At 48.3% G+C, this 11752-nt stretch overlaps 2 protein-coding genes across 2 annotated transcripts in view; one reads left to right on the plus strand and one right to left on the minus strand.

Annotated features, from left to right (window-relative positions):
* Window positions 1-5253: 5253 nt before the first annotated feature.
* The window catches only part of LOC128275024 (nuclear protein localization protein 4 homolog), an 18184-nt gene continuing 11685 nt past the window's right edge, over window positions 5254-11752 (plus strand). Inside the window, exons 1-6 of the mRNA XM_053013397.1 lie at window positions 5254-5274; window positions 5602-5751; window positions 5834-5935; window positions 6008-6204; window positions 6276-7003; window positions 7067-7227. Of these exons, the coding sequence (XP_052869357.1) occupies window positions 5254-5274; window positions 5602-5751; window positions 5834-5935; window positions 6008-6204; window positions 6276-7003; window positions 7067-7227 (1359 nt within the window). The remainder of the gene's footprint in view (window positions 5275-5601; window positions 5752-5833; window positions 5936-6007; window positions 6205-6275; window positions 7004-7066; window positions 7228-11752) is intronic.
* The window catches only part of LOC128275023 (uncharacterized), a 6749-nt gene continuing 2319 nt past the window's right edge, over window positions 7323-11752 (minus strand). Inside the window, exon 1 of the mRNA XM_053013395.1 lies at window positions 7323-11752. This exon is cut by the window's right edge and continues 2319 nt beyond it. Within this exon, the coding sequence (XP_052869355.1) occupies window positions 11498-11752 (255 nt within the window). The 3' untranslated portion in view covers window positions 7323-11497.

An 11752-nucleotide genomic window follows, 5' to 3' on the forward strand; every position in this document is an offset into this window, starting at 1 on the left:
TCATCGCCGCCTGGCCGGACCGTATTTCCCCTCCTCCGACAAGCCCTTGTCAAATTAGCCACCTTCACGCTGTCTGCTAGCAGTGTTCGCAGCATGGCAAGGGCTCCGTTTTGCATAATGGAGCGCCCGTGAAAAACCGACTCGAAATCGCCGAACTGACGGCTTTTCGAAAGCAAATCCTTTAATTCCACTCCACTTAGCCCACGGCTTCCGTTTGCCGTGTTCCGGCAGAGGTGTCGGCGTAATCTGATCCGTGAAATCCGACCTCTGACCGAACTTTAATGGGGCCTGAAGGACTGCTTACTGCCGATGGTGGATGGATAGCCGAAACCTCGAGATGGTACGAATTCGACCAAACGGATATGAAATCCTTTTAAGGGATTTTAAACTTCCGAAACGATTGCGCACTCTGACCACGAACGGACCCCGCAAATCATAGCCAATAAGTGAGCAATCAATGGTACGCTCTCCACCTTAGCCGGGGTGCTCGTGTGGACACCCGCCCCCGTTCTGGTCACACGCATTTTGTTCGGTTCGTTTGTTGATAGCTCCCCGCCGTCTGCCTAACATTCGTTCGCACCATTTTAAATGCACGGAACGGACCTAACCTAACCTAACCTCAATTGGACGCACGGTCACTTGCGAGCGAGAAACGCGTTGATTGAACCGCGCTCTTATGATGTTGGGTGTGTGTCTGTGTCTGATTGGCGGCAAGCGATGCATCAGAACATAAACACTTCACTCCGCGTTGGCGCACATTCCGACCTACCGGTCTCGCACGGCTGATAGACCTCTGTACGTAAAGCCACGCCGCTATCACCGAGCAGATGGTACCGTCGAGGGCGATGCGTCCACACTTGTCACTGGCTGGCCGATGACTGGCCGCGGCACCGGACCGGATGCGCCCAGGATAGCTGAGACCCGAGGCGAACCGAGCCCGAGTGCCGATGTGCGCAACGCCGCCACCGGATGGCACGATGCTCTGTTGGTTCTGAGAGGAGCGAACCGACCGTCCTGCTTGGGCGTCCTATGCGAACTGCGAAAACGACGTCGATCCACCAGATGGCGACGATGCAGCGTGGCGTCGATTGGCGCGCGCTAAAGAACTCCAACACCGGAGGGCGACCAGTTGCTTGCGGGCGGTAGGGCAGCTCCTCGCGATGTCCGCGCATCACCCGCATACGTGTCAATGGAAACGCGATGGCGCTACACCCCGCTACCACAGCCCGGCATCCTCGCCCGGCACCCTCGCCAGGGGTGTCTAAATTTATCGCCACAAATTCGGCCGCCCAGCCGCCGCGAAGCGGTGCAGTGTGTGCGTTGCGGGTTCGGGCCAAGTGTTGGACACAACTTTTGCCTCACGGTCCGAAATTGTGTTAAAAAGTTTTGACGGTTGTGATTTATTGTTTGGAGACCATTGTAGTGCGATTGTTTTGCGGTTTTTCATTTCGTTTACAATAACAATCGGAATTTTTCTCCGCGTAAATGGAAACACAAAAGATGATCTTTTTCAAATAACACCCCAATTTGGTATAGTAAAATTGGTACTGAAAGTATAGTTAAAGATGCATTTTTACTTTATCTTTATCTAACCAAATTTATCTCTTTTCGCAGAAAAAAAAAATCTTCGAAATCTGCTGGGGATTATGGCAGAAGTATGGGTTCAGGGTCCGCCAAATCGTATCATAACACTCGTGTTGGCATGGCAACAAACCCCGGTAATGCTCGCGCCATTCGTCGCGAGCATAAAATATACGGCACGGGATCCGCGGAAAGTCGTGAATCAGCGACCTTCACGCAAACTTTCAAGAGCTCCCCGGTGGCCCCGCGGCACACTGACTCTTCTCAAGTTTCTTCCCGCGAGGGCCAGAAATAGTAAGCTGTTCCGAGTTTTTCGTTTCATTCTGTTTATCAAACCGAAATAGCAGACACCACAACAGACGGCGTGTAAATTCGAGGAACACTTCCTCAACAGCTGAGCACGGCCGGTTTTTGGGGCACTCTCCGGGGAAGCTCGCCAGCGAAAAGTTTGGACTGGAGCCCACTTGCTGGGCTTCGCGATTGGAGCGAAACTGGATGTGTGGTTTTGACACTCTGGCCATTGATTCCTTCCGGACGATCCAGCACCGTATTTCAAACACTTCTCGCACTACACTTTCGGTAGGTCCTGGCAGTCGCCATCCTACCGACAAGGCTTCCCTCGGGCACTAATTGGGCAGCATAAGCGAACGTGGTCGTATCGCACTGTTGACGAAGCTAATCAGCAACAACAAACTGACGATTTTCATCGGAGTTCCCCGGGGACCCGAGCCCGGATAGGCCGATCGCATGCTTTCGACCTCCAAGAGGTCAGAAGGCCGGAGGAAGGCTACGACGGGTCGGAGCATGTGGCATTTGGTCGTTCGCCTGATCGAGCCTCCCGAAAACTGAACCGAGCGGCGTGGCTGGCGTGGCAGGGTATGCAATCAAAACATAGTCAGAACGCGACGGAAGGCCAACATATTTGAGTAGCGCGCCATGGACAAACGCCAGAGAGAAAGAGAGAGAGACGCAGCGATAAGCCAATTGTCGTTTGAATTAGAGGTTGGTCGGGGGGAAACCGATGCCAAGGGAGGCGAGCGAAACGAAAGGGGAAATAATTGGCCGGCTCATAACTGTGTTCGCGAGGCGATGCGTTTTCGGCGCTCGGCGGGACTTTCGCACATGCGTTTTGCACTCGTGTCGCATCGGAAAGGAACGGCCGACCGAGGAAGCCAGATTGTTCGTGGTTCAAGAAACATTTATCTAAATCTCCGAACGGCATGTTTCGTGTGTTTAATAACGTGTAGTAAGTATCGATAAACATACTTTTTCAAACTTTTCTTTCCGAAATCGTCAACTTCCTGTATGTTTTAAATTTCTGTACAATGAAAAGTTTCAATGCGTTCGCTTTCTGTTTCAGCATTTACTAAAATAACTGGTAATGAATCATTTCAAAAGTCTAACTGATAAGTTACTTAATCAACACTTTAAACAACTTAAAAGTTGACAACATGTCTGGTATCCAAATACTTCATTTTGTGCACGAATGTAGGGTCATTCTCAATGACGTCCTCTTCGTCCTTTTTTCCACCTGCGGCCAACCGTTCCCAGTTCCGCGCTCCGGAGAAAAGTCATTCATGGGCGTCTGACTCTCTGGCACGCATTTGGACGCCCTCTTTTGCTTTCAAACGCCTCAAGAGAATTTAAAATCACTTATTGTACGATGTTGATAGGTTTTTTCGGGTTCTTACGGTTCCCGTTTTATGTTTCTCTCTTTTCGATGTGCTGGTTCGACTGGGGCCGAAAATTGTGTTAATGCATCAGCGGAACTGACCTTAGTGGAAAGTCTGGACGAAAGTTTAGTCGACACTAAAGTTTTTCTTCAAACGGGCTTATAAATGGAACTGTTTTGCAAGGGTTGCAAGGTTGCAAGGGAAAGTAAAGTTTGGTATCGGAGGACACATTTTAACTTTGTCTCACCATTTTAGGGAGCTGTGGATGATGAGCCCGCCATGCTTGGTACTGGATCTTACTGGGACTGAGACTTACTGATTGACCGATAGGGCACGAACATGTGGAGGAAAAGTTTTTCGCCATATTTACAGTTCGCTTCATTGCCATCACTGTCTTTGACGCAGCGAACGAGCTAGACATTCATCAAACTAATTATTCAGTTAAGAAAGGAAACAAATAACGCGATAATCTGTTTTTACAGTAAACGTATTAATTGTGGCCGTTAAAGCATTCTGCTCTTTTTGTGCAAAGAAGACGTTTATTTAATTTGTTAAAATTCAGTCCTCTTCAGGTTTTGGTCTTCTATTTTACAAACTAAGTAAAGTGGTAGTGTATGGAACGTATTGGCTTTCGGATCTTCGTAAATTCATCGAAGCACGGTAAGTGGTCAGAATCATCGGTAGAATCCGCAAAGCAATTGCATGCCAACATTGTTGCCTCAAGTTAACCCTCCACGCTGTAACTGCTCAATGTTATTGAACTTTGGCTCGGCTTTTACGTATCGACGGACTATATTCATTCAATTATTGAAGCGATAGCTCCTGTAAAATCCGCCTCACTCGACCATTTTACAACGTCAATCGTAGTACAATAAAACGACACGATGATGGCAACTTTATGTTGCAGAAGAGCCCATTTCGCATTTGAAGAACCTCATGCAGCTCATCGATTTTCACCATTTTGCGAGGAGGAGAGATGCGTTTATAAGAAGGCACTATAAAACTACGAATACGGAAAATAATGGACCCGCTGTTGCCGCGGCATGGATGCTGAAGTCGGAAAACTTTTCTTCGGATACGCTTCTTTTTCATTGGTATGCAATCGACTTTAACGATGATGTTCGATAGGTTGACGCTCGCGTTATTGTTGATACGCTAAGTGTTTGTTTGTGCATTATTTCTTGTGTTTTGCAGGCGCTTAAGTGGGCGGCACTCCCTGCGATCTTCAAGCTCGACAGAAATCTCTGAAAATCCTGAAACATGGTCTGAGAGTGAAACTAATACTTATTGAAAGAATTCATACAACCCTCGACTAAAACAAGCCCTTGCAGAGCTGAATTTAATAAAAACAGGGAAAAAATAAATTGATGAATTCGACAAACAATCAAATAACTTTTATGAAATAAATAAATTACGTCTGTTACTAGTTACTAAGCAAAATTGATGAAAACACACCAAATCTATGTTTTCCATGAAGCGCACAAGCGCAAGAAAAAACGACATTCCTTCTTCAACCGTCATTCGAGAAAACATCGCGCCATTCGAATACCCTGGGCGATGTTATTGCAGTTCCTGCAACTGGGGTCGCCGCGGCGATGATAATGCGGGTTGTCAAATGTTGACAGTAAGCGGTCGTCGCGAATTTTGGCAATCATCGTTCTCGCAAGCCAGTCGCTGGCTACAACAACAGACACGGTTAGCAACGTTATCGAAGCTGCAAATAGTGCTACCTCTCCTGGATCGCTACTGGTGGTCCCCAAATATTGTGCATTCGATAGGGCCTACCTTCTCGCAGAGTTTACAGCTGTTTCCGTGTGGCTTGGGAACTGGAAGCGTTCGAAACATTTGATTTACCTTACATAAGCCAAGCAAGCGATTCCGAGAGAGTGTAATCAAACGCACCAGTCGTGTGCAAGTGCATCCGACCGTGGGACGGGCTCGGATTGTGCCGCGAACAAATTGATCGTCATTCGGCAGCGACCATTGATAGCGCTGCAAAATGTCGAAAACAAGTAAAATTGTAAGTACCGTCTCGGAGTCTTTGTGTTCCTATCCGAGAAGTTGCACCGAAAGTGACATGTCATGTTGTTCGGTTCGGTCGATCGCAGTTAGCATTTATGCGTTCGTTTGGAGGATGCGATCTAGTTAAAAAAGGGGCGTTAAATATGTCGGAAACCGGCATAGCGTGTGCGGCACCGTTAGCTCCGAGTAGGGTGCCGGCCAAACATCCCGGATGCTGCACCCATTCTAACCTCAAACCGAACAAAGTGCATTTGTGACAGAAACGGCGTAGGCTTTGACATTTATCGGTTGTTTTCATTCCGAATTTCACTCGCGGTTGTTGCAGGTGCTGCGGATTCAATCAGCTGACGGGACGAAACGGATCGAAACAGAGCCGGCGGCGTCATCGAAGAACCTCTACGATCTGGTCCGCGCGGCATTCGAATTTGATAACTACGATTTTGCTCTGTACCGCGAACGGAACTTTACAAAGGAGGTAATCAAGCGACGCGGTTCGGCTGACGTGGTACGATCCGATTCGGAGTTTGGGTCGCTCACTTTACCTGTTCCGCTTTCAGATCGTTTCCAGTGGTTCACAGTACGTGAAAGATGTTGGTCTCAAACATGGTGATATGATCTACTTACGTCAAGTGGAAGGACCTTCTACGTCGAAGGCTACCGTAAGTGACTTTAATGTTCGAGATCCTCAGGCAAGTTTTTCACACTCACGTCACTCGCGTGTCGCATCGCAGGAAAGAAGTGCATCCGTGACTTCGTTAGCTTCAAGCAGCAGTTCCTCTAACAGTGTGGCCGGCTTCAGCCGCGACGCCACACCATCAACGAGCTCGAAGGCTTCTTCCGCCACACCGCTGCTACCTCAGGAGGATGCGGTCGATGTGGAGCTGTACAAGCAGGACGGCCGTATCCAGCGTAAACGCGACGAAAAGCTGTACGTTGCCGGGTGTTCCGGTGGGGTTGTGTGCAATTTAATACCCCCAAATCGCTCTCCGTCCTTTGCAGGTGTCGTCACAATTCGAACGGATGCTGCGTGCACTGTTCGCCGCTGGAACCGTGGGATGAAAACTACCTCAAGGAGCAAAAGATTAAACACTTTAGCTTTCACTCGCACCTGAAGAAGCTAACGTCCGGGGCGGACCGTGGCAAGTTTGTGGCGCTCGAGGATTTGAACTGCAAGATAAAAACCGGCTGCCGCGATCATCCGCCGTGGCCGAAGGGCATCTGCTCCAAGTGTCAACCGTCGGCGATCACGCTGAACCGGCAGCAGTACCGTCACATCGACAACGTGATGTTCGAAAACACGGGAATCGTCGAGCGGTTCCTGAACTACTGGCGCACGACCGGTCACCAGAGAATCGGGTTTCTCTTCGGGACGTACGAAATTCATCCGGACGTCCCGCTCGGTGTTCGGGCGCGCGTTGCCGCGATCTACGAACCACCGCAGGAGAGCAACCGTGATTCGATCCGCCTGCTCGACGATGCCAACGATGGCGATGTGGACGAGCTGGCGAAGGCCCTGGGACTGCAGCGGGTCGGGTGGATCTTTACGGATTTGATGAGTGAAAATTTGGCCAACGGCACGGTGAAGCATGTGCGCAACATTAAGACGCACTTCCTGACGGCACAAGAGTGCATACTGGCGGGCCATCTGCAGAACAAGCACCCGAACCGGTGCAAGTACGCCTCGAACGGTTACTTTGGCTCCAAGTTTGTGACCGTTTGTGTGACTGGTAAGTTGCAGTGAGCGGCGCGTGAGGCTAAAACGGAGCTTACAGCTCTGTCCCGTTCCGCAGGTGACGATAAGAAGCAGGTGCATATGGAAGGCTACGCCGTTTCGGCTCAGTGTATGGCATTGGTGCGTGACAATTGTCTCATTCCCACGAAGGATGCTCCCGAGTTGGGTTACATTCGCGAATCAACCGACAAGCAGTACGTGCCCGACGTTTACTACAAGGTAGGTGGCCAACACTCTCTCTTTCTCTCTGTTACCCACAACCCGTTTCGGATTCATATTGATATTGGTTCCAAAGGGTTTGTTTCACCGTTTATTTTAGCCGTTATACCACGTTGAAGGGTTCCGATTCGTTCAGTTTGGTTATTTGGTTGGTTTTTCTTAGAGGAAACAGTCCGCCCGCCTCACGATCATGTCGCTTTTCGATCGATTGTTTCGCAGCTCGCGCTGTGGTGTGGCCTCTAACGCTTGGAGGTCTTGCCACAACACACACGAGCGTGCGCCCGTTTGCGCCTACATCATTACAGAAAACAATTCACCTCTCCCTGGCCACCGGAAGCCACCTTTAACCGTTTGGTTCATCCCATCTACACACGCGCATTCCTATTGTTGGAGGGTGTTGTTGTCCTGTTCCGTTGGAATCGATTTCGCACTCGAGTTTCCGTGTTTTGCATACAACTATTTCAGTGCAGTTCGATTAATGGTGGTTGTGTGGAATTGTGTCGATTTCCGGTCGCGATTTTAGCTGTCCGCCTTTGAAACAATTGAATATACGAATGAAAACGAATTGCACTTGCTTTCGTGACTTTATTTCGGGATCCGTGGTATTTGAATCAATCGGATTCGTAGATTGCACAGGACGATTCTTCTCGCGGCTCCTCGCTACACGAACAGTGTTAATGTTGACCTGGCCACATACTATTTGTTTTGCATTTTTCGTATTGCAACCTTCTATTTCCCTCCTTTGAAGGACCCTATTTTGTGTGTGTGTGTGTGTGTGTGTGTAATATTTGTGGCCGCTAATATTTGATGTGTACTGAAGAAGTACAGAAACCGGCACCGGAAAGGGCCGAATCGGTTTGTGTGCCATGGGCGCCCTTTACTGCTATCCGCTGTTTAACTGCTTATGCTTAAACGATGTTGCCATTAACCGACGTTAGAGCTACGTTATATCGTTTGCCGAGGGTGCACGTGTGGCTTACGGAGAAGGAGCTCGTTTTGAACCTTTAACTCCTTCGTGCTACGTTGCAAATACGTCGTGCCACGGTTAAATTACGGCTTACGGTTTATCGCTCAGATATTGGATGTGAAGCCATCCATCTGTTTGAAACATAGGTTCGTTATTGAAAGTTGATGTAGCTTCAACCCGAATTCAGATGGCTATTGATCGATTACTACGCGATCGGCTTGCAATCGGGCTCCGAACGGAACGCATTGTGGGTAATCTAAAAATCTTGTGACTACATAAATTAGTCTTTCGGATGCCGGTTCTATATCATCTACATAAAGCGGGCCGGGTGAACTCGTTTTCAGTTTGTCGCGCACACTGCATTAGCATAAGTATTTTGTGTCCGCTACTACAATCCTTCCGGTCGCACATTTAGCCACTTGTTTTGGTCAGATCGCGGGGTAGATGAAACGAAAGCGGCAGGTTCCGTGTGTACCGGGTGTGTACGCGGGGGTCCTCTACGTTTGTCAGGTATTTCAGTTTTGTTCGGATTTCGTTTGTTTTCTACAATTGATACGAAACACTCTGTGTGAAACAACAGTTGGACCTTTTGCCGTCGCCTTTTTCTGTTCCTGCCGCTGCCCTACGCGCGGTAAAGACTTTGTACTGCTTGCGCAAAAACACACGATTACATTCATATTAATATATATGCAGCTATCAGCTCTCTTTCCGTGTTTAAATAGATATATACGCCATATTCTTAAATATACTCTATCCAATCCCACCAAGTCTCTAGTGTTGTCCCCCGATTAAGTCCCCATCGATTTCTACTCCGCCGCCAAACCCGTAGGATTGTAAGTTTCAACAAGTTCGGCACTCTCCACGACGAGGTTCGGTAACCCATTTCGCTAACCGTCGTGTCGTTTCGTTCGGTGTCGCCCTTTAAACTGCACTGCATTGCACTCGTATTTGCGTATATAGTTTGTAGTTTTGTTGTTTGTTAAATTTATGTTTGTTTAGCTTTATTTTTCTTGTTTTATTTCTTTTTTTGGTAGGTTTGTATGTAACGTTCCATCCAAAAAACATTCAGTCTCATTCCATTTCCATCCTCTCTGCTTCGGACATAAAGTTCGCTCTCGATCAGCTCGCGCGCGCTAATAAGACAGACAGATTGCTCGTCGATCGGCAAAGTTCCGTCGTTCCGTGTTTGTTTCGTGTACGTTTTCTAATGCATCGTTTCGAATTCGATCGAGCCGTGGTATCGTGTGTGTAAATAGTTGCGTGGCGCTCCGTTGCGTTTGTGTTCACAGCAAAGCAAAGATTTGCCAAATCGAGCCGCGCGCCCCATCGAACATGAAAGGCTCTCGATTGTGCTAACTCACTATTGCAATGATAAATGCCACGGCCCCGGACAATGGTGTGCCGAAAATGGTTCCGTTTTCGTTTTGTTCCTTTGAAACAAAACAGTTGATCGGGTGCAAGATTAAGGATTTGCGATACAAAATTGTCTACTGTACAACAAAAGTAGATCGATTTTAGCTTCTCCGCACACACTTTTGTTGTTTGTTCTTTTCTTCTCTCGCTTTATGCGCTTTACATATCTTCCACCTCATCCGGTTCCGTGTTTTTGTGTGGTTCTCTATTGGTTGTTTTTGTCTGTTTGTTTTGGTTTCGTTTTATTTCTCAATTCTCCTATCCCCGTTCCGTGCGGTTCTTACATACATTCGCATAAATGGACTACTAACGCCGTACGCCGCTTAGCGCGACTAGCGGTTGGCGATTTTCACTAACATTTAACAGTTAATACAGTTCATTGTACTTTCTTTGCGTTCATGATTTTTCCCTCCCTTGTTTGTTTGCTTTGTTTAACTTCTTGTTTCGTCTTGTAGTTTTGTTTACCGTTTGTTTTCCTCTGTTTGTTTCTTTTTCGTTTGATTTAGTTTTAAACTCATTAAATTCTGTTTCCGTCCGCTCTTTTATGGGATGCTTGCTCTTTTCTTTTGACCAAGCGTTCCTGCGTTCCTTATATAGTACTACGTAAGTTTTATTTGTTGAAACATATTTAGCTCTCGGCTCGCTTGAGTGCGGTGCTCGCGTTGCATCACTATTAAAATGTGTCCCGTTTCTTACGATTACGCGCCTTGCAGCCTTGCGTGACCGCTCCGCTTCCGTCGGTAACGTTCAGAGCGTTATGATGTGGTTTGGTTTGCTTGCTCCTTGCTCCCGCCCGAATGGCCAGTCGCTTCGTTTTCGCTCCGTTTTCAATGATTGCCCTCTGCCGCGCTCCGTTTCCATTTGTCTCTAGTATCTTCCTCGTCCGACCGAAGGAAGAACTTTTGTGTTTGTGTGTGTGTGCGTGTGTGGCTGGTTGACGGTCATCCGCTTGCGCCTTTTAACTGTGGGGAACCAATCCGCATTCCCTGTTCCTCATCGGTGGCATCGTTTTCCGCGTTTCCTTTCCGGTTTAAAGTGTGTTCGCGTACGTGTTAAAAATGTATTGTGGTTAGCTTTATCAATTGTGTTGATAGATATATATATATATATAGGCATTCTTTTTACGATCGTCACCACAAATGGTCGCATGCGTGCTATCTTTTCGTGGTTACGATTCGCTCCGGCTCACTGGGAAGGCCTCCGTTCGCTATCTCTCTAAAGTGTACGTTGCTTGTGTTTCTGTGTGTGTCTCTTATTCCGTGTTCTGTGATCGTTACAGTGGAAGTGGCCAAAGTACCATTCTATTCGCTACTATACACCGATACGTCGCCGAAAGCTACCGATCGCTACCGGCCTAACGATCGCTGTGTCCGGGGTGCCCTACTCGGATCGGATCCCTGTTTCGTGCGCTCACAATAAGGGTAATGTGTCGAAGGGGAAGGGTTGCCGTGTCGTGTCGTGAGGATCAGATTAAAGCATAGATAGGAACAAAATATACGCGATCGCACGCCGCAATCCGTCGGCACTAACTAACGCAGATAAATAGCGCAGACGCAAGGATGTTTTAAAAACATATCGCGTCGCGTTTATAGGGGCGTCGGTGAGCCTTGCTCTCTCGCTGTCCGAAACGATTTCGCTAACGCACAATTAACAAACAATAGAATCGTTCACCTCTCTCCGCAAAGGTTGATTTCCGCTCCAACCTTGTACCGCTTTGGCTATTACTACTAGAGCTACTACGACTACTACCGGTAACCGATGCCCCACCCCGCCGGGGGAACTAACAACAAAATAGGGCAAACACAATAGGGCAACCGAAGCTAAAAACGAAACTAAAAAAAAGGTTTGCCGTTGGCTACCATCCCTTTCGCTTTCTCTCTCTCTCGCTCTCTACTGCCATTTGCCACAGTTAGCAATGAGCACGGTACTCTGTGGCTTGCCGGCCGAGTCACCCGCCTGGCTAATCTTCTCCACCAGCTCCAGACCCTCGACGACGAACGCAAAGATCCCGGTGAAGCCGCGCATCTCGCGCAGTATGATGCGGAACTGCGATCCGACGAGGCCCATGTTGTCGTGACGCTTCTGGCTCCGGCGCATCCCGACCGAGCCGCGTATGGCCAGGATTTTCGTGTCGTCCGGCATAAA

The sequence above is a fragment of the Anopheles cruzii genome, chromosome 3 (genome assembly GCF_943734635.1).
Source record: "Anopheles cruzii chromosome 3, idAnoCruzAS_RS32_06, whole genome shotgun sequence".
NCBI lineage: Eukaryota > Metazoa > Arthropoda > Insecta > Diptera > Culicidae > Anopheles > Anopheles cruzii.